The sequence below is a fragment of the Lygodium microphyllum genome, chromosome 6 (assembly GCF_053477565.2).
Source record: "Lygodium microphyllum isolate KBCC chromosome 6, Lygodium_microphyllum_v1.1.10, whole genome shotgun sequence".
Taxonomy (NCBI): domain Eukaryota; kingdom Viridiplantae; phylum Streptophyta; class Polypodiopsida; order Schizaeales; family Lygodiaceae; genus Lygodium; species Lygodium microphyllum.
The window spans coordinates 139,202,666-139,229,664 of record NC_141140.1 but is presented as its reverse complement, the minus strand read 5'-3'; the positions used below and the strand labels follow the sequence as shown (position 1 = coordinate 139,229,664).

Below are 26,999 nucleotides of genomic sequence, written 5' to 3'. Positions count from 1 at the left end.
GCTCAATGCAACAAAACCTAAAACTTGACTATTCTTGGGGTACGGAATCTGCTAATCATGTAAATACATCTAAGAAACTTGGTCATGGAAATTGAATCATGAAAGCCCAGTCATAATGTATCTGAATGACACAAGAATGTATACTGATTTACACTTTCAAGCTCATTTTAGACTTGAAGGATTGTCATAGGTTTTCAAGCAGCTCTTATTTCCTAAAGTATTTGATATTAGATGTACAATGGGTCATCACAGATTTGAAGCAGATCTTGCAAGGAATAGCAAAAAAATTTACAAGATTAAATGCAGGATTACTTAATGAATCCTGCTATCCTAATGAAGGTGCACAACGCTCATGTCATCCACACATGTACAACATTCCAGTCATCATTGACTGAAGTTCATACAAAACAAGTCAGACTTAGTTTCGATACCAATTTTCTGAGTGAAGCTGAAAAGGTGTGAGCTATTAATTGAAAGCCGTCTCCATTGGTAGCACAAGGCCAATCAGGTTGTCACTGGGTTGATGAGGTATCGCAAATAGATCACAAACCTCATGAGACCATGGGAGAATGAAAAGCACACGTGCTTTCAGTTTCCTCGTCTCCGGAATCATCACCACACCAGCACGATCTCGCTGTCTAAGATAAGCATCAAAGTGCTTGAACTGCACAAAATCAAGCACCAATCAACTCTCTCTCTCTCTCTCTCAAACTTGGTTGTCGCAGAATGATTATTGGTCTCAATAAGAAACTTAATGCATGAGTGAGAGGGCTAACAGTATGCATTTCAAAAGTTCTCATTTCTCTCTTATCCAAACTGAGCATTTGAAGAGCTGTTTTCAAGGTCTTGGTGGCTCTGGAGCTTTCAATAGTATGGAGTGGTCCAATTCTGTATACACAAACTTCTGCAACAGATTTGCAGCTCTACATCTACAAATAAAAATATTTCTTTGACATTTAAACTATGCCCAAAGCCTACGGTCACTATAAAAGATCAGAGGAACCCAAGCAAGACAAATTCAAGAACCAATTGCCATAAAGATGGATCATCCTAATGCACATGTTTTTGACACTCCAGGAGGAATTCCAAGATTGAATTAGGATAAACCTTTGAGTTCAAAATGCATTACAAACTGATTAACTCTTTACGACAGCCCCACAACATGTAAATTACCAAAAGTTTCATTAAACGGTGTGTGGTCCTAGAGAGTTTTGTTAGACAGTGTCATTTCTTGGACAGTCGGCACGTCAGCAGTCAGACAGCAGAGCAGTACGGCCAGAGTGCAGGCGCAGAGGATGCCACGTCAGCTGGTCGGACAAGGTGCCACGTGGTACAGTTTCTGCAGTCGGCTGCATTAAATGCAGCCGGCCTGGTGCTGGGAATTTCCTATTTTCGGCTATTTATAGCCGGTCTTGTGGCACACTCCAGCATTCATTATTTCAGATTCTGATCTTGAGATCTGTTGGCTGAGACAGACTGTGCTCGGGCTGACGGAGATCGAGGTCATCAAGTCGGAGACATACACAAATATTTCCTCTGCCCCCTTGTGTATTTCTGCACTCTTATACAACATACTACACTGCAGATTTTCTGCATTTACACTGTCTCCTTTTCTCTCTCTCTCTTCTCTGTGTTCACTCTCTCTCAGTCTTTGTCCTACGCTTCCGCATCGCCGCAGTCTGGCATGGTATCAGAGCGGTGAAGATGGACTGACTGAGGGCTGAACCTATCTGAAGAAGATATTTCAGTGCGACACAAGGTTGTGTTTCCAAGATTCGAGAGCGAGCGAGAAGGCTGCACATCGGATCAAGGCTGAAGCGAGCGTGGACGTGCGGGAAAGGAGTCTAATCGGTGAATTTTCTGCAGGTTATTGCTGTTCTAAGGGGAGGAAGGCTGCATTTGAGGCTTTCCATTGCAGATTTTACCTTTTCATCACCTCCGACGGGTGAAGAAGGTTTTGGCAGCGGAGGAACCAGCCCTAGAAGGCTGCGTTTTCACAGTCAGAGCCGGCTGATTTTGCATTTGTACAGGTATTGCAGGTTAACATGTCTACAGAGACTGATTTGGAGTTCCAAGCGATCATGGACAGGAAGGTGCCTGTCCTACCAACTCTTCCATCGGATCAAAAACTTGATGGTGACAATTACCGCATCTGGCGGGTGATGATGTTGGCCATTTTGGAGTCTTATGATTTGGCGGAACTGGTGATGGAGGAGATTAACAGGCCCTCAATGAGGGATGAGTCCAAACTCTCTTCCAATACTCGTGCGGAGTTGACCAAGGCCCAATCTCATTGGAACAAACTAAATGCCAGGATTTGATTTTTTTTGTTTCTGTCTTGCACCACAACCGTGATAGCTCACATTGAGCACTTGACGGTGGCTCGTGAGATATGGCTAGAGGTTGACCAGATGTACAACCAGATGACCCTGATGAAGAGGGTTTCTTTGGACGTGCAAATGCGGACTTTGTCTGTGAATAAGTCTTCTTCGCTTCGGAAACATATCAACAAGCTTCAGCAGCTTCAGATACAGGTTCAAAATGCAAGGAAGCCTATTTCCTCCGAAGACATGGTGATCACTTTACTATCCCACTTGCTGCCACGATTTGGTACTTTTTATTCCGCTCTCATTGTGTCACGGCAGGAGTCGACTCTTCGATGGGAAGAGTTGGTTCCTATGGTCTTGGACCAGGAGGAACAATTAAAGGGACATAATGCTTCCAAATCGGAGGCATTGGTTGGCCAAGCCTCTCAAAAGAAGGGGAAGGACCAAAAGAAAAAGAAGGAGGACAACAAATCCAAGAAGGACAAGGAGAAGGAATCGACTTGCCATATTTGTGGAAAGACCGGTCACTGGAAGAAGGATTGCCCCGACAAAGACAAGAAGGATACCAAGAAGAAGAACACGAAGGATTCTGGAGCAGTGGCTGCACCCTCATCAGCTACTTTTCTACACTTAGTAGTCATTGAGGACTCTACATCAAAAACTTCTAATGCTGTGATGACAGCTCCCCAGGCTCAAGAGTGGATTGTGAACAGTGGTGCCTCACGGCACATGACTCCTTCCGTAGGTGTTACCCATTTGCAACCCTTCGCGTAGGCAGATTCTCATTGGAGACAACTCTTTTGTATCTATTGCTGCGCGGGGTGAGATGCAACTTATTCCAGATGGTATTGGTACCCACATCTCTGAGTTGTTGCATGTGCCACGATTGGGGTATCCTCTACTTTCGGTCCATAAGATTTGTGCTCTTGGCCTCTTGGTGGAGTTTGACACTGATACTATTCGAGTCCTTGATCGTGAATCAAGGAGGGTTCTCCCTGCAGGGTATGAGGAGAATAGCGTATACAAATTGAAGTCTTCTTCAGCTCTTACTTCTCTTTTTCTTACTTCTCAGACATAGTCCGAGCTATGGCATGCTCGGTTTGGCCACCTGAACTCCGAGTACCTTCGGAAGGCGTCGCGAGGGTCATTTGTCCGAGGCTTGCCGAACATAGTGGTGAACCATCAACCATGTGTCTCCTACATTCTTGGAAAACTGCATCGGCATGCGATTCCCAACAAAGCTTCTAGGCGGTCTACTTCACCCATGGAGCTTGTATCTCTAGATCTTTGTGGCCCGATGAGGACCGAATCCCTGAAGGGGAGCTTGTACTTCATGTTGATCGTAGATGACTACAGTAGAATGACTTGGGCCTATTTCTTGACTTTGAAGTCGGAGGCTTTCTCTCATTTCAAGGATTGGCTTCTCTTTGAGAAAAACCGTTCTGGCCAGCGACTGAAGACCTTGCATTCAGACAAGGGAGGTGAATTTATGTCTAATGAGTTTGCTTGTTTTTGTGCAGATAGAGGCATTCACCAGGAGTTCGCTAATACCAACACTTGATGCCAGGAGGCATATTCCACGGTGGATTCCGTGAGGTTTTACGGTGGATTCCGTAAACTTAGATAACCGGGGCTCATACGCAAAGAGGATTCTTTGTGCGAGAAGTTGATGGGGACGCCTGTCCTTTTCGGGCGTTTCATTAATTTAGTGTGTACATGGGTGATTCCATAGCGGGTGATTCCGCAAAATGCATATTAAATTAATAAACGTTTATGAGTTTAAAGTGCGCACTCGTAATAAATTAAGGTTAGGATTTATTTCTAACCAGTTGATTTATTTATGTAGCTGAAGACTGCTAGGTATTCACTTTTGTCGGTTTAATTGTGTTATTTTACTAACGATTGTGAATGCTTCAGTTGATGTGTAGAGATAGCAGCAGTGGCGGAGGAAAGCATTGGAGTCTAGCGGGTTTTCGATCTTTGGACTATATTTTGATAGGCGCCACGCCTATATTTTGATTATGTCTATAGAGACATCGATTATTTATTATTATTTTGTATGCGCTTATGCGCCTGGATATGTTATTTTTATTTGGACATTGAGATCGGGCATGCCAGACTCTTTGGGCACTGTCCATTAGCTTTATTTTCCTATTTTTGGTAGAAAGCAAACTCAAAAGCTAAAAGCTTGTCATATTTTTGTAATTGGGCTATTTTTTAGCATAAAGATTGGAATTATACATTAAATACATGCCCCGGTCATCTAAGTTTACGGAATCCACCGTAAAACCTCACGGAATCCACCGTGGAATATGCCTCCTGGCATCAACACTCCTCAAGAGAATGGTATTTTGGAGCAGAAGAACCGAAGTGTGATCGAGATGGCACGCACCATGATGGAGCACCGACAAACACCTCAGTTTCTGTGGGCCGAGGCAGTGGCTACCGCAGTTCATATCCTCAATCGATCTCCCACTTCGGCCGTTGACTGGATGACACCTTTTGAGGCTTATTTCGGGACTAAGCTTGATGTCTCTTATTTCAGGATCTTTGGGTGTGATGCTTATGTGCACATTCCGAAGACGCAGTGTGATAAGTTCAAGGCGGCTTTCCGAAGACAGGTTTTTGTTGGCTATAGCTCCCAGTCCCAAGGTTATCGTTTGTTTGATCCCGTCAAGTGGGATGTTTACACGAGCCGAGATGTGCGGTTCGTGGAAGTTCCGGTCACAGAGGGGGGTGAGGAGCACCCCGTCCTTGGAGATCTAGGGGAGAGTTGGACTCTCGAGACAGTTCCTTTGGAGCTAGAGCCTCTTGATGGAGATTCTTCTTCTAATTTAGAGTCTTCTCTTCCATCGGCCACCCCCGAGGAGCTTCCGCTGGTGGATGTTCCTAAGTCTTCAGTAAATGGAGAGCGACGGGGAGAGGTTCATCCTCCTCCTCGTTGGGCCCGTGACACACTCCGAGATTCAGGGATCGAGGGGGTCCCTAAGGAGTGGGAACCACGGGATGGACCGCGGAGGTCACGAAGGAACCAGGCACATTCTTCGGAGCTTGTTTGCTCCAACTATTGTTTGTTGACCCGTGTTATGCAGGATCGTGAGCCCACTTCAGTGAAGGAGGCTTTGCAATCTAATCATTGGCGTAAGGCCATGGAAGCCAAGTTGGAGGCTATTGAGAGGAATGGCACTTAGTCTCTTGTGCCTCGTCCCTCTCACAATAAGGTGATTGGTGTCAAGTGGGTCTTTAAGACCAAGTACCTTAGCGATGTTTCTTTGGACAAACACAAGGCTTGCCTTATTGCTAAAGGTTTTGCTCAATGTCCAGGCATTAATTTCCATGATACTTTTGCCCCAACTGCTCGTATGGCGACTATTCGAGTTGTTCTTGCCTTGGCTGGCCATAGGAGATGGCCTGTTTATCAGTTGAATGTGAAGTCGGCCTTTCTTAATGGTGACTTGCAAGAGAAGATCTATGTTGAGCAACCTCCTGGCTTTGGATCCTCAGATGGGAAAGTTTACAGGTTGAAGAAGACCTTGTATGGTCTCAAGCAAGCTCCGCCTGCATGGAATGAGAAGATTGACTCATTTCTTCAATTGAAGTTGGAATATCAGCGCTCTACGGCCAATCCGCAGCTTTATGTGCACACTTCCGCGGTTGGTCATGTGTTGTTTGTGTTATATGTTGATGATTTGATTTTGACAGGGGATCATACACAGAAGGTCCAAGAGACCAAGACAGCTTTACATCAGGCATTCGAGATGACGGATTTAGGGCTTCTTCATTTCTTCTTGGGTCACGAGATTTATCAGTCTCAGAGGGGGATTTTTATCTCTCAGCAAAGGTACATTTAGGAGCTCTTGGTGACTTTTGAGATGGAGACTTGTCGGTCCATTACTACTCCTATAGATCAGAATTGGAAGGCCACTTCACACTCAGATTCTCCCCTGATGGATGTTTCCCGCTACCGTCAATTGATTGGATCCTTGATTTGGCTTCTCAACACTCATGTTGATCTTTGTTTTGTTGTGGGTCTTTTGGCAAGGTTTATGATGGAACCCAAACAAGTGCATTGGCAGGCTGCCCTGAGGATTCTTCGGTATTTGAGGGGGACTTCTGACTTAGGGATTTCTTATCCCGCACATACAGATGCTTCAAATCTGGTTCTTGCAAGTTGGAGTGACTCGAATTGGGCTAGAGATGTGGACCACCGACGGTCTACTACAGGCTACTGTTTTATCTTAAGTACAGATGTTATCTCTTGGAGTAGCAAGAAGCAGCCCACGATTGCCCTTTCTTCGATTGAGGCGGAATATCGAGCTGCGTCTTCCACCACATGTGAGGTTATGTGGCTTCGGAGATTGTTGGAGGAGCTAGGCTGCCCCCAGACTCGTCCTACTCTTCTGCGGTGCGACAATAAGAGTTGCATTGCCTTGGTATGGAATCCTGTATTCCATGCCCGGACGAAGCACATTGAGATCCAGTATCACTTCATTCGGGAGAAGCTTCTGGATGGGACCATTGATGTGGAGTATTGCAAGACGGAGGATAATCTTGCAGATTTGTTCACACAAGGCACTTCCCTAGGCTCTTCTTCGGCAGCATTCCAGATCCCTCAATCTTTTGACCCGTCCAAGATCTGAGAGGGAGTGTTAGACAGTGTCATTTCCTAGACAGTCGGCACGTCAGCAGTCAGACAGCAGAGCAGTGCGGCCAGATTGCAAGTGCAGAGGATGCCACGTCAGCTGGTCGGACAGGGTGCCACGTGGCATAGTTTCTACAGTGGACCAGTTTTTCTGCAGTCGGCTGCATTACAGCCGACCTAGTGCTGGGAACTTCCTGTTTTCGGCTATTTATAGCCGGTCTTGTGGCACACTCCAGCATTCATTATTTCAGATTCTGATCTCGAGATATGTTGGTTGAGACAGACTGTGCTCGGGCTGATGGAGATCAAGGTCATCAAATCGAAGACATACGCAGATATTTCCTCTGTCCCCTTGTGTATTTCTGCACTCTTATACAACATACTACACCGCAGATTTTCTGTGTTTACACTATCTCCTTTTCTCTCTCTCTTCTCTCTGTGTTCACTCTCTCTCAGTCTTTGTCCTACACTTCCGCATCGCTGCACTCTAACAAGTATCTGTGTCCCATAAGAAAACCCTAATTTGGGAGGATTCTTCTACATCTATAAATAGATAAGCTGCCCACCATTCAGCCCATCCTTGTTTTGCAGCCTGTAGGTTACACCAGTCCACACACCCTTTGCTGCTGTTGGTGCCTTGTTTCCAGCTTGCAACCCTTCATCATTTGCTGTCCAAAATGAAGACGGAATTGCCTTTGAACCAAATTTCTCTGGTGATGTATTGAGTAGGTCTACCAGAACGATACATTTGCCGCAAGACCACTCCCTAGATTCAAATGTCTCTTTAAGGAAACTGACCAAGGTCTACAGAAGATTGCTACCTGATTGTTTAGGGTTTCACTTACGGCAGCAGATCTCTGAGTTGGGAACCGAAGTTTCAAGTCTTGAGCCCCGACCTTGATCTAAAAGATTAATCGTATACTTACTATACAGTAGCTAAGCTGCCAGCAAGAGTCTAGATTTCTTGCCACTCCATAGTTATTCAAATCTGTGTGACTTCATGCATTCTCTATTACTATGGTTGGAGGCGTTGATAGAATAACTTACCCCATCTTGATTGGTGCTCCCTGGACAGACAAAAAGCCGACAAACCTGCCTCTGTTCCAGAAAACAATATGTTATTGACCTCTCAATAGATGCTCAGTAATTATGCTTCTCAAACAACCATTCCTTTCTTTTAAAACCATTGCAGACAAATCAATCTTTCAGCCCTTTTCCAAGTTTATGTGAAGCTCATGCAGGTCCGGAGTCCTGAACATTTTTCTAGAAAGTCAAAAAGACTTTGCATACGGTTTAAAATTTCATGACAAAAAAGAAAACCAAAAACAGGTGCCCTGCAGAGACTGCCACTTAAAGCAGCCGTCAGTCATTAATCGATAGAAACAAACCATCCTAACACGATTTACAGAACCACAGAACCACATAGTCCTGACCTGCCGAATTTCCACAAATTCTCAGTTCGTGAAAGTGGCCAGACATCAACTTGTGGCCCAGCTAACATAAGTATGAAGTAAATAAGGACTATAGTCCGTCAAAGTATACATAGACTGACTTTGCAAGCTTTTGCTCCATTCTTGCATTGGACAGAAGCTGGAAAGACAGACAGACAGAGACAGCACATTCTCCACCAACCTAACATGCACACTACAATCTTGATAAATATAATGACACAAATTGAAAAAGGTGCAAATGCAATTTCGAAATGTGTCAATCATCCAAGATTCATTCATAGAAATAGAAAGCATACCTGGCTTGCTGCCGTGTTTTGAAATGAGTATCTGACAGACCTGAAGTCTGCCCGTTTAGTCACGTCAAGTTTGCTAGGCCAACTGCAATCCAATATCACATAATTTACATAATAGAAACTCCTAGCACAGTGCAAGTGTACTTAGATGACACCCTTGATAGGAATGGCTAATAGCTTGCAAAGAGGAACATCCCCCCCCCCCCCCAAAAAAACAATTTTTAAACAAAAAGGAACACACCCAAAAACCAAAATATGAATATTTGAGAAGAGACTTACTCTGTTGGTTCATGAAAAGCCTCAGAAAGGCATATGGCTGAATCTTGGCTGTAAGCAAGCACTTCACAATACTGAAAGCCACTTTTGCATAGGGGCCCTCGCCAATGCTGCTGATTGGAGTTGCTTGGCCCATCCTTTTTCATGGAATTTAACACAACTTGGGACTGACGTTCCATAAGAACAGAAGGTGAAGACGCTGACACTGGAGGAATAGGTGTCACATGAAATGGCAATGGAGGAGGAGGTGAGATGGGGGGTGGTGGAGTTTCAAGAGGTGGTGGAGGGGGAGGGGGAGAAATTGGGGGCAATGGAGGAAGTGGAGGATTAAGCTGGTCAAAAGAATTTGTGATGCCCATCGTATACCTTGGAAGGCTAGGAGTAACAGGTGATGGCAGAATAGGACCAGTATTACAAATGCCTGGAAGTGAGATGTTCATGACTGAAGATACACCTGATGAGATCGAATCCATTTGGGAAGAAGACATCCATGAACCGGTAGAAGTCAGTCGGTCCAGATGTACCCGAGGAGTGGGAAGATGCTTTAACATGGGCAGAGGACTTACTGATGGAGCCTGGGGTACAGCAGATCCAAGACTTCCAACTAAAGAAGAATGGTGATCAGGTGGCCTTGGTGTATTACCAAGCCATGGATGGTTACTTCCCTGGGACATGCTAGGGCTTTCCATTGAGCTACTTTCACCAATTCTAAAACTACCCATGGAAGAAAACCTTCCCATTACTGAGTCCATTTTGAAGATGCCATCCCTTGTATGAGGCATGCTTTCATAACGACTAAATCTATCACCTCTGTACTTACTACTATCATCTACAGCAACTCCACTGCGAGCCTGTGCCCATCCTGTCTGTCCATGGGAAAAACCCAACCGTGCATCATCCAAACCCAATTGTGCGGGGGAACGCAAACCTTTGTCCCATTCCTTTTCCTTGTCCCAAACAGACCTCAGATCCTCATTTTGATAGTTAGTTGTGTATGAAAACTCATTTTGCTGCAGTGAAAGCATGGAGTTGCTGCAAAACAAAATTTTGTATGTTAATGATTGCAAGCTCAGCCAACTTGAATTATCAGTACACAAGCCCTTCTTAACACAACCAAATACCTGAACTCAACCTGTATACCAGGATCAAGGTAACCAGCACAATTATCAAGTGCAGTGGCTGCAGCATCAACACAATCAAACTCCACAAATCTACAAGATCCCTTTGAACTTCGCACACTGCTCATCCTTGTTACTATACCAACCCCTTTGCAAGCCAAATTGAAGATAGTTCTCAGCTCTGTATCGCTTGGAAAAGCATGTATAGCATTATCCGAGAGACCTACCCATAAAGTATTGGTGGGCACTCTTTCTAAATCCCTTCCTCCCCGCAAGCCTTTTGTGCGATAGCCCAAGGTAGTACTTGTATTCTTTCCTGAGCTGGTTCCAGGTGGAAATGCCAAGGGTGATCGAAGATCTTGCCAGCTGCTTGAACTGCTAGGCGGTGGGTATAATACTGAAGAGTGGGGAGAACTAACTGAAGACACTATCCCAGACTTCAGGGAATTACTTCTGTAGTCTGTCTGTACGCTTTGATTCTCAAACGGAAGCCCATTCAGCTGAGTTTTGACACATGCTGCCTCTGGAGACTGAAAACAACATCAATGTATATTAATCTTGCGAGAAAACACTCCAGCCAAAAAAAGTAGAAATTAGCTTTGGTTTGGCAATCAATAACGGACATGACTTACCCAGAGATGCTGGTTGCCATCAACATCTTCTCCAGGAAACTTTAGCTGTGTAGAGATGAGACTCTTCTCCCTTCGGCATTGCCTGACATGCAGCATGGCCGCTGCAGCTTCCTCTGGTGCATCAAACTCCAACAAAAGAGCATTTGCACTTGGTAGAAAGCAAAAAGTACGGGGACCCTTCAAACATGCACGAGCTATGTCTTTCATAATTTCCTCTTTGGCATTCAGACTAAAGACACTACCAATGTACACATGGCAACTGCCACCTACTGCAACTCCTCCAATTGTTCCCCTACTGCCCAGCCCTACATCCAGAAATTTTATCTTGAGGGGCATTGACCACAGTGTAGCACCCTGCAGGACCTCCCTAGCTCTTACAGCATCCACTATGCTTCTATACTCGACCAAGCCAAAGTCTTGACCAGGAAATAGTGAGAATGATTCAATCACACCAAATTTCTCGAACTCGTACCGAATAAGATTCTCAGTTACCCCATGACCTAGAGATCCAACCCAAAGTTGTTTTGATGCTGCAAATATATCCAAAGCGGCAGGATCACCATCCGAATACCAAGTCACTTGACTTTGGCTCAGAGAAGAATCTGGAAATCTCAAAGCTGAGAAATGTCTTGGGGACGAAATGGATGCAACTGCATGTCCGCTGGTGTCATTTGGATAATCTCCAGAGTGTAAAGACCAAGATTTAGCCATCATATTCTCCTCAGATCCTGGCCCTTGATTAACATCATCTACATTAGAACATCTGGCAGCACGCTTTTGTACGGCCCTTGATGATGGTGACTCCTCAGCTTTAACATCTGACAAATTATTTGCAGTGCCTGTTACCTTGTGTTCAGCATCATGGCTCCGTACATCAATCCCAGAAATCTTTGTCAGGTCAGAACCTGTATCATGGCCTGCTATAACTTTGCTGTCATGAAGTTCATTATGAGGATGCAGCACAGAGTCACTCCTAGAGTTGACATTACCTTCCAAGTTAGCTTCCACAACCTCGCCAATGTCTTCCACCCTTGACTTTTCAGATATTTCAGGTAATATCTTAGCATCCTCACTTTCCATGTTTGTCGAAGGAGCTGCTTCATTGTTATCCTCAGAATGAGGACTATACTTGACATCCGAGGATGAATTTGCCCCATTCTCTTCATTTTCAGTATCCTGATGCTCCTCCCCTGTACTCTGTTCTTCTACTGCAGTCTCTTTTTCTGAGACTTCTTGTGGTTCTTTGTAATCCGGATCCAAATCAGATGGGTTGAAAGATCTCAAAGACTGTATAAGAGCAGTAAGCAAAGGAAGTGACTCAGACACAACTTCAGTGCTAGCTGATCTGCAAAATTGTCGAAAAGTTGAAACCAGCCACCTTTCCAAAATGGGCTTAGAGTAAAGCACCTGCAAATTTCACCAACATGAAGAATTAAAAACTGAGACCATGTTTTGAGAATGACTGCAATCAGTTTCCTTTATGATACTCATCAAGATCTCCTCGTAAACAATTTGGCAACTAAAATGCTCTTAAAATAAGCTGAATTCATATCCATGAACTTCAAGAACCAACATTTGAGAACAATACAAATATTTCAAACAGTTCAACAACAAATGTCAAAGGATTCTTAGGACAGCGCACACAGTGAATTCTTCCTACTCTTTGTCTGTTCATGGGAAACTAAACTAGTCTTGATGCAAAACCTTTGTCCAGAGGTAAAACAAGTCAATCTTTACATAAAGCTTGTAGAAGCAGCATACTCAGGTTAAATGGATCCTACAAAGTCTAAAACCTATTCCATTCTGCATTTCAAGCTATGCATTCAGCACTCCTAAAATTTGTCTTTATGCATGCAAATTTTAAAAACGGATTGGTTCATAACCAGATTCATAATCAAGTTTCAAAATAATTGCAGCTACAATCTGCAAAATTGGAAGAAAATGAGGAAACCACATCTGCACAGCCAAAGAAGGCTAAGAAACTCTGGCAAAAGTAACAGAAGGCTGTGATCAACTGCCTACCTCATCGTGCCAGATCAGACAGCCATGCCAATGTATATATTGTTCTGCTTAACATATTAGTTCATTTCCTGTATTTTCATGATGAATCTTCTAACCACCATTCTGATAATGTTTAGTACAGATTGCATCTTTCTATCTCCCCCCTCCCCATGCTCCTATAAACAAAAGGAGTAAACTTACTGGTCTGCATGTAAGGCAATAAATTACACCTGCATGTGACCCACAATACAGCAAAATGCTCTATTGCAGTTAAGTATATCAAGAGTCCACTGCAATTTGTAGTTGCTTCATCCATGATATGCTGCATGCATGCATGTTACTTCGTAAAATGCACATGAGCACTCCAATGAGTTGCATGCTTGAAAAGTTAACATAAACACAATTATCTCCATAAATGTTTTCTTGCTGAACTACTTAAATTCCTGTCTTTTTTGTCAAGAACTACTTAAATTCCTGTCTTTTTGTCAAGACCCTGGTACCCCACTAACCTATTGAGGAGTATATGCAGAAAAACAACTTATTTATCTTCCTTGTAGCATACCTGCATTACCAAACAGTCAGAAGCTTTCTTCTGCTGGAAAGAAGTTGACGATGGAGAACTCTTATCACATGAGTCTCCTACAGTCTCAGCAACCATACCATTGGCAGCTTCCTCTTCCAGCACAGACACATCCTTGGAGTTCTGAAATTTACAACTGTTGTCATCTGTTATTTGCCTCAAGAACATCTGCCCTTCCTTCCGTTGCTTTTCATTAGTTGAGCTCAAGAACTCAAAACAGGCAGCAAAAACACTCTGTGGATGAAGATAAAACAACCTCACTAGATTGTAGGACACCAAAGTCAATAGCCTATCCTGCATGGACGAGTCATCCTCCAGAAAAGCAGAGACATCCTCAGCAAGGTTGCACTTTATCAAATCTCTTCCCTCCAGTCGACAAAGCAAATAGTATGCTATATTATGGCACACTGCTGTTGACATATCAGAAATATCTGGTACTTCAGAAGCTGCAGCTACTGCTGCAGATGAAAGTTCTAGCATGCCTGCTAAGCATGCTTTCACAGTCTTGAATGCAACACCATCAAAATCCTCATCTTGGAAAACTAAGTCCTCACTCCACTCTAAAATTTGTATCAAGGCATTACATGCAAGATCAATCGCACTTGGACAAAATTTAGCATATCTCGGAATCAGCTCTGCAGCAATTCGTTGAACACTTGAGCACCCTGCATCATCCAAAAACAAAAGACAAACAGTTCATTTGCTTTGAATACAATAAGACTAACCTTTCAATGTTTTAACCTTGTTGAAATCCTAAAACACCACAGTGAAACAAAGAGCTTCACATTGGGCCTCAGCAACAAAGGTTGAAGAGGCACATCAACAACATATCTAAAAATAATTCAGATTTATGTCTCATTCTTTCCAATGTACAGCCTTCCAACCCACCAAACCCTTCTGTCATGAAACAAGGGCCATTAAAAATTTCCAAGCAGCCAGCTAAGAGAAGAAAGACTCTAAAACTTAAGCAGAACAATGACATGAATAAGTCTCAAAAATTACAAAGGAACTCCTAGACAAAAACCAATCTGCCCTTAATTTTGGGTTTCCCAAGAGGTTGCTATTGAGGATGGCCACAGTTCTAGTGGGAAGAGTGTAGTCCATCCAGCCACATCAGCAAGGGTTAGAGTGCTTATTTCAATGGCTAGACATGTCTGCATTGATGTGCTCAAGTCTGAACTGAGGTGACTGAAATACCAAGGAACACACTTTCAGCCAGGGAAATGGGCAGCCAAGAGGGCCTCATGCAGGTAGCAGCATTGATGAACAAAACAGGGAAGTGGAAACAGAAATGGATATGGATACACATACGGATACAGAGATGGAAACAGCAAGTTTCAAGGAGGGGGAAATGGAGACACCACATCTCCAAGGGGGGGGGGAGAGAGAGAGAGAGAGAGAGAGAGAGAGAGAGCCCTATTAGTGGGATGTTGTGCTAAGAAATGCACTTAGCCACTTAAACAATCCCAAAACATGCTTATTTTAGGCTTATTTTAGCCAAAACCTTGAAACGGGGAGCGGATCGAGAAAGTTAAGTGGGAGAAGATCTAGAACCCTAATTTTCTATAAATTGGCAGCCAGCACTCCACTCTTTCACAATCTCGTTTTTGCAGGTTTCAGGTGTTACCGGCTTGCTGCCCACACCCCGGTCACGGAGGACATCTCAGCCCTTGCTGTCCATCACTATTCCCTACAGTCTGGCGCCTGTTTCCAACCCTCCACACACTGATTGCTGCTGTTTTTGCCTAGCGACTAACTGTTGTTCATCTGCATTGCTGTCGTACAGCCTGCTACGCCAGCAAACTGCTGCGTTTGCAGGCTCCAGCTGCCGCCCTGATAGTTTTCTCTCTCCTGTCTGCAGTCACTGCAGTCTTTCTCTCTCCTGCAGGCTGTCATGCCTGTGTTTTCAGTATTTCTCTCTCCTGCAGGCCGTCTTGCCTGCGTTTTTAGTCTTTCTCTCTCCTCCAGGCTCCATTTTTATTCTTTCTCTCTCATCACTACTATCTGCATCAAATCCAGCTTCTCACTGCTGCGTTTGCTGGTGTTCGACATCTGGAGGCTGCCTTGCTACGATTCAGGATCCGTTCGGAGTATAATACACTCTCCAACTCATTACCCCTGCCCTCATCCTAGAGATACAGGAGTTCGAGGTTTAGTATTCATTCACTGCATAGTGTGTTTGCTGCATGATCATCATATTATTAGTAGTCATATCATTTCATTTATTCACTGTGTTCATTGTCTCTGAGTTACTCTAACCCTAACCCTAACTGTGTTCTTTTTATCAGTCTGTGCTTTGTCGTACGGTTTCTGTTTATATTTCTGTGTTAGGGTATTTTTCTTCACATGGTATCAAAGCCTGGTACTCTCTGAGAAACCTAGGCCTTTGATATGAAAGCTCTTCGCAAGAAGCAAGAACAACAGTAGGTTCAAATGACATCGAACACATCAACACCGATTCAGTCTCCAGATCAACCTATGCCGAGAACCGAGTGAGAGTGGACCGATCAGCTTGCTCCACAAAGTTCCGACATGGTGGGAGAAACATCTGAGTACATGGAAGAAAAGATAGGCAAGCTGACCTCTGAGGAATATAAACTAATCATAGCCTATCGACAAAAGAAGATTGAGGAGCTCGACCGAAGGATTGCCCTTCAAGAAAAGCTTCTAAATGAAGGTATGCATGGATTTCACTCTTCAGATGTTGCGCGTAAGTCTGATGATGTTGCAAGGCCGTCAAGACCTCCATCAGGGATTGGCCCCCCTCTTGGAGAGCAAGATCCGAAGTATGTTCCATTTTTTCAGACTCTTCCATCCTCTCCGGTGCAAGGTACTTTTGATTCGTCTTTTGTGCCTTCTTCTTTTACCTCTTCTGTTTTGCAATATACTGGTAGAGATCATGTGAAAGAAAGAGTTCAGTCTGTTGACTACGGAAAAGGTCCTCTAAAGAACCAATTCTTGTATGTTAAGACACGTCGCGGGGATTATAAGAAAAAGCTAGGTAACTCTTCTTCTGTCCTTTCTTCTTTTCCGTCTACTTCACATAATCAGAATGAATTTGGTGTTCCTTTCACTTCATTACATGGTATATCATCATCTTCACAATTTCATTTTCAATCTTTAAATGATAAAAATGAACACTTGTTGGAGGAGAGAGTCACTTGTGAAGCCTTTATTTTGGTGGCAAAACTTTGGATACACACTAGAGACCCTTCAACCCTTAGCCATGAGGGTCCTTGCCCAAGATTGCTCTTCGAGTACATGTGTGAGAAAGTGGAGTGCCTATTCTCTCATTCACACAAAGATTCGCAATCGGCTTAGCACACGACAGTTAGAGCGGCTAGTCTATTGCCGTACTAACTTACACATGATGAGAGCTATGATGAGCATGGGTAGTCCGAAGCAGGTAAAGTTTAAACACTTACCATAACATTTAAATTTTAAAATTTATTGTTTTAACTTTTAAACTTTGAACTTTGAAGTTTATACTTTACAATTTAGACTTTAGCATTTACAATGATCAATCTTACATGCATCACTGCATTGTGTAGGTGAATGTTGATACATTCAAGTTTACAGGCGACACTCTTCTGAGTATACATAAGGAGGTTGACGAGGAGGAGATGATTTTTGCATAGCTCTATAGAGAGCTTATAGCAGCAGATACTCATGGCACTCGCAATCAGCGTGCTCGTGGACGAGGAGTTCGAGTAGGTGATAGCAAAGGCATGGTCATTCGACACCCTCCATCATCAAGGAGAGGTGGTTCGAGTGGCTTGCGGATATATGTACGCCGGGGCCCTAGTAGCTCACATCCTGTGCCTCATGATAAAATCCCCCCTTGCCTACACAACCACCACCTAGGGAGTCATCATTTAACGATGATCGTAACCTCATCAGTGAGGATGAGTATGAGTGTGTATCATCATCGGATGCCGAGGAGTCATCTTCAGACTCTCTTGATGAGCACTCAGATGGTTCTGATCATGATGATGCGATGCCTCATCATAGATTCATATGACATAGGTTTCTCTTTTTTTTTGTATCAGATATACTAGACTATAGTTGTATCCCATGTTTTGCGCAGCCCATGCGACCGCGATGGTCACTCCATGTATTCATCTTATTCTATAATGAAATGGCTATTTCCACTTTAAACATGTATTCTATAATCTATCATTTAATTATTTATGGTATTTGTTATTTTAAAAATCATCTTAATTTTTTTTCGTACAAATATCGTATCGTACCTTATAAAATCATAAGGTACCATTTAGTACCGTATTTTATTATACCGTACCGTATTGTACCTTTCGTACCTTACAACTATGCTTTGCACCTACCACTCTATTGACATCATTTCGTCAATTGGTTGCGCTCGCCACTCACCACGGTTGGTTGATCTATCAAATGGATGTCAAAAGTGTCTTTCTAGACGGTTATTTGGAGAAGGAAGTCTATCTGGACTAGCCTCCTGGCTTTTCTTCTGTTGAACGGACTGACAAAGTATTTCGCTTGCAAAAAGCTCTTTATGGACTAAAGCAAGCGCCGAGGTCTTGGTACCACAAGATAAACAAGTTTTTACGGACTCATGGATATCATTCTACCCCCTATGATCCAAATCTATATGTGCACACCACTAGCGCGAGGGTCAGCTATATCTTGTTGTATGTTGGTGATATATTACTCACTGGCTTAGATTCTATGACTATCGTAGAAATTAAGGCACAGCTTTGCTCTACATTTGAGATGACAAACTTAGGATTGTTGTCTTATTTCTTGGGGATAAAGATTGTTAGATCTGAAGGAAGTATCTTTTTGTCACAACAAAAGTACACCCTACAACTAGTGGAACAGTCTTGCACTAGTCAAAAACACCCAGTGGCCACACCTCTAGATCCCACTGTCCATTTGCACAAGGATACCTCGGGTTAGCGTTTTGATGCTCATACCTATCGTTCTATTGTAGGGCAATTACTCTGGTTGATTCATACTAGGCCAGATCTTGCATTCTTGGTTAGTTTGCTGAGTCAGTATTTTAATGCACCTCGAATGTCTTGTTGGATTGCTTGTCTTCGTGTATTAAGATATTTAAAGTGTACCTATAATTATGGACTAACTTTTGGTCATGGTTTTTGCTTACAAGGGTACACTGATTCTGACTAGGCAAGAGATCCTAACACTCCGTGTTTCCATGGAGGCTACCTCTATACCTTGGGCACGGCACCCATCTCTTGGGCTAGGCGTAAGCAAGAGACGGTGGCGGCTTCATCAACCGAGATAGAGTATTGGGCTCTCTTTGATGGTACTACAAAGGCCATCTATCTAAGAAACTTGTTGGTTACACTACAATTTCTTTGCAAGTTGCCTACCGTTGTCTCCTGCGATAGCCAAAGTACCATTGTCCTTGCGGACAATCCTACCATCACCCCTCTATTCCGCCACGTGGCAGTTTACTACCACTTCACCAAAGAACAGATTGAGCTAGGCACCATACGCCTCGAGTTTGTGCCGTCTAGTGACAATTTTGTAAATATTTTGACCAAGGCAATCAGCAGACCACTTCTATAGTATCTTCTACCGCAATCGGCTTAGATACACCCTCGTCTACTTCTTAAAATTGACAAGAGAGGATGCTTCCCTCTTACTTCCAGTTTGAGAGGGGGTAGTTTCCTTCTCTTAATAGTGACAGTAATGATGCTAACAATTTTTTCCTTTCAAACACTTATTTATTTTTTATTATATATCATGGACATTTGTAACTTCATTCGCCCTGTCAGGATGACATGATTGTAAAAGAACGCTTGGGCAAGTTAACAATTCCTCTGCAAAGGACACTATCCAAGTGGCACCATTGCATCGCATTCTACATGAACATGAATACTTGCATCTTTCTTTGCATTACCCCATGCATTGACATTCTATTCAAGTAAATACGCATCTATATGTATTTATCCCTTTTCAATCACCCTTGAAGTGGTCAACTCTGGATCCACTATACTCATGGCATTGCACATGGCAATCTCCGAAGGCAATTTTTCCCTATGCTTGCTTGCTTACTTTACTTGTCTTGCTTCCTTACCCATCTTTCCTTTCTCTCCACATATTCTCCATAAGGTTGGCACACGCACACACCCCCTTAGGAATTCCTAGGTACTTATCCTACTAGTGTGTGGGATTGTTTTGCTTGTTTTATAAAGCTAGTGTGGCTGTCCATTCTTACTTTCCCGAAACCATCACTTAATACTCAATCTTTTGCACAAGTTACACCAAAAGCCCTCACTAAAAAAAAATTTTAAGAACCCCACAAAGTCCACTATTGATTCCATCCGCCTTTGCAAGACTTTGTAGGCCCATAGGCAACCGACGCATACCCTTGGTTTGATGCCCTCACCTCTCTAGGGTGATCACTTGGGCTCCCTTGGTAAGATAATCACCACCTCTGTAGCCTTGGTAAGTCACTGGGCAACCAACATGAAACTCTTTGCCCGATACCCTAGCTACTTTGGGGTGGGACACCTTAAGGTAAAAGAAAATAAACATCAAGGTCTTATTTATTATGACTCAATTTTAGACTTGAGAGGAGGTGTTGTGATAAAAATGCATTAACTTAACTTAAATAGTCCCAAAACACGCTTAATTAATGAAAAAACCTTCTTATTTTAAAAAGAAATGCAATCCTAGAGAGTTTTGTATCCCACATGCAAAACCCTAATTTTGGTGTCCCAAACTTTCTATAAATAGGCATGTAGCCCACCACTTTTCCTTAATCTCATTTTTGCAAGTTTCAAGAGCCTTATTTCTGCTACCCACACCCTGTTCGCGGAGGACATCACAATCAAAGCTTCCCCCAACCATTTATTACTATCTAGCGCCTTGCAGCTCTCGCCTTGTACCTTGTAGCTATCGCCTACAGTCTGTGTGCTGCCTTTAATGCTAACGTCAACATCTGGTGATGTCGCCAATAGTCGAGAGCTATCACCTTGATTTTCTCTCTCCTTCATAGGCTACGTTTGCACCTAACAACTGTCATCCAGTTTTTCTCTCTCCTCAAGTACCTACGTTTTTAGTCTTTCTTTCTCCTGCACTGATGTCTGCATTAGATCCAGACTTCCTTGGTTACATATGCTAGTGTTCAACACGCAAAGGCTTCCTTTATTGCGATTCAAGATCCATTTGAACATCAAAACACTCTATTACTCATAACCTTTGCCTTATTAAAAGTTCGAGGTACAATATTCACTGCATAGTGTGTTTGTTGCATAAGCACTGTATATTCAATTTTCGTTCACTCTATTATTCATTGTGTTCATTGTCTCTAAGTTACTTGCCCTAAAGCTAACCCTAACTATGTTCTGAGTTTATCAATCTGTGCTTTATCATACGATTGGTTTTGTGTTTTCTATGTTTAGAGCATTTCTTCACAACACTATCACAAAGTTCCCTTTGCTTCTCCAAGGTCACATTAGGACAAAACTGCACCTTGGAATTTGGCTCATGTAGGAGATGAGCTCAAAACTAATTATGCATAAGAGGAAACAAATGGCAATTGGTATTCCATATTCTAATATAACGAAACTTTTAAAAATTAAAATCAATGAAATTCAAAATAAAAATGCTTGGTTTACCTTGTTTGCTCCACTAGTTTACTTGTATGGGCAAAGCTTGCAAAGTCCATGGTCGACATCCTCCACTACTTAATGGGCAGTCAACATTTACCTCTTCCCAGCATCACTAATCATCAGACATTCTTCCTCAACCACCAGCACGACGAGGGGAGTGGGAAGATGAAGCCATTTCAAGGCTGAAAGCTGATTATTTTAAAAATGGCTAAAATTTTAAAAATAGCTAATGAAAAGAGCTGCGGGTGAAGAGAGAAGACAAGTGCCAAGATCTTGAGAAGAGGGAGAAGAGAGAAGTGAGAAAGGAAAAGTAGAAGTGAGAAAGAGAGAGGAGGAGAAGAAGGGAGAAGAGTAGTGGGAAAAGAGGGAAGAGAAGAAGAAACAAGGAAGAAGGCAAGAGGCCCGTAGCTTCAACAGGCAACCTCTAGGCAAGTGCATTGCATGAGTGCCAACTAAAGACAAGTGGGTAAGACGGTAAGAGATAAGTAGGTAAGACGAGAGGGAGTAAGCAAGCAATTTGGCGGAAACATGCAATCAACGCAAATCCACAACAAGCAAGTGATTTGCCATGTGGCATTCCTTACATTGTTCCTAACAAGAAACATTCCTTGCTACATTCCCTATCAAGAATGGGACAAGAAATGTACCACCCAAAACACGGACACATTTCTAGACACACTTTGTTAGCAATCTAGTTAGCTCATGTGTGAGTCCACGATGTGTCAGGCATTATTAAGTTATTTAGGTATTTTTTAGTGGTCATTTAGATGATTATTTAAGCATTTTACGTTGGCCGACCTAATCACTTTCTTGGAATTATTTTGTCCTATTTATTCGGGCTCCTCCTCCACATTGAGTCATTCATCACTTGTTGGAGACCCAGTCCATGCCCTGTTGGAGCCGGTGCCCGTGCCCACGTAGCTAGTCTCTCACTATTGTGTACAACCGTCTCATTTTTTGTAAATGGATTCTATTTTCCAAGCACATCTTTGAGTTCTCCTTTGTAGTGTTCTGTCTTCTCTTTCCTTTCTCTTGTCTTGTGTGCAGCAATTTATTTCAGCATTCTTTCATGCTTCCATTGTTGCATCTACTTTTGACATGGTATCAAAGTTTAGGATCTATGCTTCTACTGCTATTTTCTATTGATTCCAAGTCTACCCTTGATGATTGCTCTTGTTCTTCTATCCTCTATTGATCAAGCAACTTATATCTACTACAAATTGTCATATTTCCGGCATCTGCAATCTATGTTTACTGAATGAAACACTCCTCCAGCCTCTATTTTGATTATCCGCATCTGCGTTTTTAGCCTAACTAGCTTTTGCTAACATGGTGCGTCCTCATTAGTTGGCAACTGCTAGTTACTCCTAAGAAAATCTACGTTTTCAAGTTCTGTTGTTTGTACAGTGCTAGGTGACCATGTGTTGGTTGTTTTCTTACAGATCTTTCTTAATTTTGACATTTGTTTTTCTGATCGGCTTGTCTATATTGCGTGTGAACTCCATTTAGTGCAATCTATGTTGTTGGTTTGGTTGTATTCTCTCTCTATCTCTCTTCTTCTTTCCTTTATTCTCTCTTCCTATCCTCTCCAAATGGCTCCCCCCTGTATGACAAACTTTACAACCCTAATTACCTAACATGGAGTGCTATTATGAAAGCATGGTTTGTCCAAAAGCGTTAAGATGCATTGTTTCTCGAGCTTTTGAGCATCTTGAGCACCCCACTCCTCTTCCAACTACTTTCAAGACGATATCAACTATCATGAGGATATGTATTTTTGAAACTTCATTTAACATGTGGATTCATTTATAATCACATAGTTAAGTAAATGTTGCACATGTGAGGTGTAATTGGGATTAGAGTAAATTTACGAGCCCGGGACTTGAGAAAATCACAAATATCAAAGGCAAAAGTTGCTATAAGTTATGCTGCACAAGTACTTGGTGATATTTGGTGTCAATTGTTGGCCTAGGTCATTCATTTGGCCATAAGTGTCAGTTGTTTGGTGACACTAGAGAAGTGGCACTTAATAGTGCCTAACGTCAATTTGATGGTTAAAGACAGCGCAAAGACACTCGAGAATGAAAGTTGCCTAGCCAACTTAATTATTGGCCCATCAGATTATTTTTCTGGGCACCAAAATAATCATTTTATTAATTTTCACCATTTAAAGACTAAAAAATATTTAATTATGGATAATGCTGGAAAAACCATTTGGGAAGGCTGCCATTTGGCAAACTCGTCCATTAAGGCTGGTGGAAGACTGAAGAAGAGAAAAAACATGACCATTCTACTATTGTGAATCGTGGGGAGCTATTGAAGCCGACTAGGATTGTTTTTTCTCCATTTTCCAGCAAGAAAGAGTAAGTTGGTTGCAAGCGACAACTCCTAGGGACCCCCAAACTATAGGCGACAGCATCTAGACTGTTGACAGTAGTTGTTTATTACAGGCGACAGCGGGGAGAGGGTTCCCAACAACAAGCAACAACATCTACAGGCTGTTGAGACAGGGTAGCAGCAATAAATGACTGATTTTCTTTGGTTATTTACAAAAAAGTCTGAATTTTCTCTCCTCAACATTCTCTCTCATCTCCCGGCCTTTCTACTGCCTTGCTTCAAAGATTACCGCATTGAGATTACCAGAGGCTGAGAAATTTTAGATTTCTTTGTTGTAAACCCTAGTCTACAGAACAAAAATTAGGGTTTAGCAACAACATCGAGAAGCGTGCCGAAATTGGAAGCTCCGAGACTTGGATTCAACAGAGCTGAAGCTGTTTTTAGTCAAATTCAAGTGGAGGGACCAACAAATCAATGAATTTGGGACATTTTCCATCTCCATCAAAGCAGTTGAAGGCCAATTGACTGCCCAATCAAGGGGCAAATCAGATTGAAGACTTGCTGGTCATTTTCGACAGCAAGGGGAGTTGGAATACCAAAAGGGATTGGGAAAGTCCATTGTCCAAGATTGTGAGTTAATTTGCATTTCTCAGTTTTATAATAAATGTTGCTGCTGTGACTAAGTTATAATCAGGGAATTACCTTCCATCCATGGAAGGAAGGTTTGTTTCATCAACTATTATGAAGTTGTGCTCACATGGGATACTAATGATGCCTGTGCAAGTGACATTAGCACATTTGATTAACTTTTAATCAAATGCTAAGCAAAGCAATAAAATTTAACATCCTCGTGACAATTACATACAATGAGAACTAATTAGTCTCTACACACAACCTGAGATGTCGGTGAAGACACCGGATCAAGCTAAATAATGATGGCAACACCTTCGACAGTGTCAGAGATGGTGATAGTAAAAAAGTTGAAGTATGCAACCTGCTGTCATGGCAAAGACGAAGTAGACAACAGCCACCTCACGAAGCACATATGAGACAAAAAGTGGATTATCTACCGAGCCAAGTGTATCAACTACAAATAGCTAAGAACCTCAAAACCGGCTGACCTGCCCTTGACTAGGCCAATTGCAAAATATGCATTACAACTGCATATTAAAAACTGCAAAAATACTGAAGTGGCAGTCCTGGAGCAATTACAAACTAGCAAGGGCTGGGAAGGCAGCATAGGCTTTGAAATGCCTGACAAACCTAAGAAATGCATAGTGTGGACCAACCAACTGAAAAGGAAATGCATGCTCTAGAATAAACTCCCTCCTCCATCAAAACACATGACATACATCTCAAAGCTCCTAATGTCCCCCTCTAACTTAGACTAAGGCTCATAGGCAGGAGATGACAGTGCATGACAAACATAACTGCAAGCAAGGGTTCCCTCATACCCCCATCCTTTTCAAAGGGGAAAATTAATAATGCAATAACATTGCGAATGCCTTGGCCTTTCTATCAGTCTCAAAGGAGGATTTCACAAATTTTAAGGAGCCCTTAAAGGATGCACATTATCTCAAGGCCTTTACCTTCTATATTGGCTTCTTTCCCTCTTCTCTGAGCCATCCTTCCTTGTTGCTCACATGGCCATCCCATGCTCTTTTTCCCCTAATGTCTTTCATTGGCAAGAGTGCTTTATGACACATTTGATATCTTCATACTATTGTCTTCTAGTCAAATTCGAGACTTAGCTTATCCATTCCCAACTAGATACATTCAGTATGACTCATTCGAGGCCTCTCTACTCCCATTGTCTTGTTTTAGCCACCCCTTTCAGCAAGGCTTCATTTGGAGAGGAGATCATGCTATTTGAGTCAACATCTTCATTGATGGACATCATCGACATACATGTGGTCCAATCTTATATTGAATTTTTGCCTCTCTCATTCAGCCACACCCAAGTTTTGAGATGGGATGTTACCAAAAGCATGTTGTACATTGTCTTTTTTTATGTGCATCTATTGCTTATGAGCCTCTATCTAGGTCAGACAACGACTTTGGGAGCTCTATTACTATCTCAATCTATCATTTAGTCTCATGTGTTAGTCTTCTTCATCTAAAGCACTTTAGGTGAAGATTAGAGTGCATTCCCACTAGTCCACTTTGGCCTGTTCACACTAAAAACTTATGATCAGTGGGTGCATTTGTCACTTATGACATGTGACAATAAGGGCACCTTGTCTTCAGCCACTAGGCGGCCAGATCAACTAGTCAGACATCAACATGACATCAAGTCAGCCTGCTTACTGATCAAACCCTATTTATAGCTGCCCATCCATGCCTCCCACATTCGGATCAGATCATTTGTTCCAACCATCATCATTCTTAAATATCTTCCTCAGTCAAATCTCCTCCCATCAGTCCATGAGATGTTATTCATTTATTAGACATTTGAGTGGTCTGCCTATACAAGGATTCCATTTGATGGCAATAATGAGTTTGCCAATGATTTGACAATTTTTTTTGTTTTACTGTTGTTCTATCCTCGAATTCATGGTTAGATGGAAGTTTGATCAAGACCTTGATCATCATATCATAGTGTTTTTGCCAAGAACGTATGGTTCTTGAAGCAATACTTACAAAGGTGAAGCATGCCAAACATAGTATGGCGTGCGCTTCTTTGAAGCAAACACCTTCAAGATTCTATATTGAAACCTATTGGACTAAAGAGTCCACTGATGGCTATTTGCTAGCCACTCAACCTTCTACTTGGACCAGAGTTTAAAAGGGGAGAATGAGGAAATTCAAAAGGCCCAACACAAGCATATATGAAGGCTATCATATCACTCACCGTTGACTTTCCAGGAGGATAAGTCTCAACCAGGACTGAAAGGATTTGGGGTCTCATTGATGTGACAAAAATCAACAGTTTTGCATATGCTTTTGCCTACTAGAAGAAACACTGTGTCCAATGTGGTTATCTGTGTGATTTGTCATTTGTGAAGCACAATCTCTCTCTTTTTAATAGTGGAAAACAACAACCGTACGTTACTCTAACTAGGCAAGCTCTTTGATAGCTACACCAACATGACAGCTATCGGACTCAAAACCCTCTTCAGCAAGCAAACAGAAGAAATGAATAAAGCTTAAATGAATTGTCTAGCTTTTGCCTGATTCCATCATAGGTAATCTGCTGTATGTATAATCAGATAAAGGGTCACAGTATCTGCGTGAGGCCTACACTAATTTATGAATGACTATCTGCATTCCTACAAAACTGAAATGGCCGTTTCCTGCCATAAAAGGGGCATCAAGGTTTTCTTACCCAGAGATAGCTTGAGGATAGAGCAATACGCCTCCTCCAAGTCCTTGCTCGGAGCCGCAGGAGAGCTGACAGTGCGTTTGCGGTCCAGACAGAACTTGAGACGCCTGTAGAGCTTGTAAAAGGACCCGATTTCATCCCGGTTTTTCTTCTTGCGGAGCTTCTGTTCTTCCGTGAGGACAGCAGGCGCACTAGCGGGCGGCGAGGAGGCTTCAGAGGCGGCCGCCCCCGAGTCCTTAACAGAATTGCCTGACTCTGCGTCATAGTGCTTGCGCTTCTTCAACGGAGGTTCGATCGCCATAGCCAGTCACTGCTATGGCTACCAAGGAACACTGCCCAAATGGGGAGATCTACACACGCACGCATGGACAAACAAGTTGCTTGCCTACATGATTCTT

General features: G+C 42.6%; 1 protein-coding gene across 3 annotated transcripts; it reads right to left on the bottom strand.

Annotated features, from left to right (window-relative positions):
* Positions 1-62: 62 nt before the first annotated feature.
* LOC148035203 (nucleic acid binding protein) lies at positions 63-26,999 on the bottom strand. 3 transcript variants are annotated; one of them, XM_087680166.1, is made up of 8 exons: positions 26,605-26,997; positions 13,303-13,985; positions 10,740-12,146; positions 10,111-10,637; positions 8,993-10,021; positions 8,717-8,798; positions 8,017-8,067; positions 63-664 (listed from the first exon to the last, which is right to left on the bottom strand). In XM_087680166.1, the coding sequence occupies exons 1-8, from the start codon at positions 26,900-26,902 to the stop codon at positions 467-469; spliced, it is 4,275 nt and encodes a 1,424-aa protein (XP_087536292.1). In that variant the 5' UTR covers positions 26,903-26,997; the 3' UTR covers positions 63-466. The 3 variants fall into 3 exon arrangements, with proteins under 3 accessions (XP_087536292.1, XP_087536294.1, XP_087536293.1); XM_087680168.1 differs by lacking the exon at positions 13,303-13,985 and having other exon boundaries at positions 64-664; positions 26,605-26,990; XM_087680167.1 differs by lacking the exons at positions 63-664; positions 8,017-8,067 and adding an exon at positions 8,083-8,601 and having other exon boundaries at positions 26,605-26,999.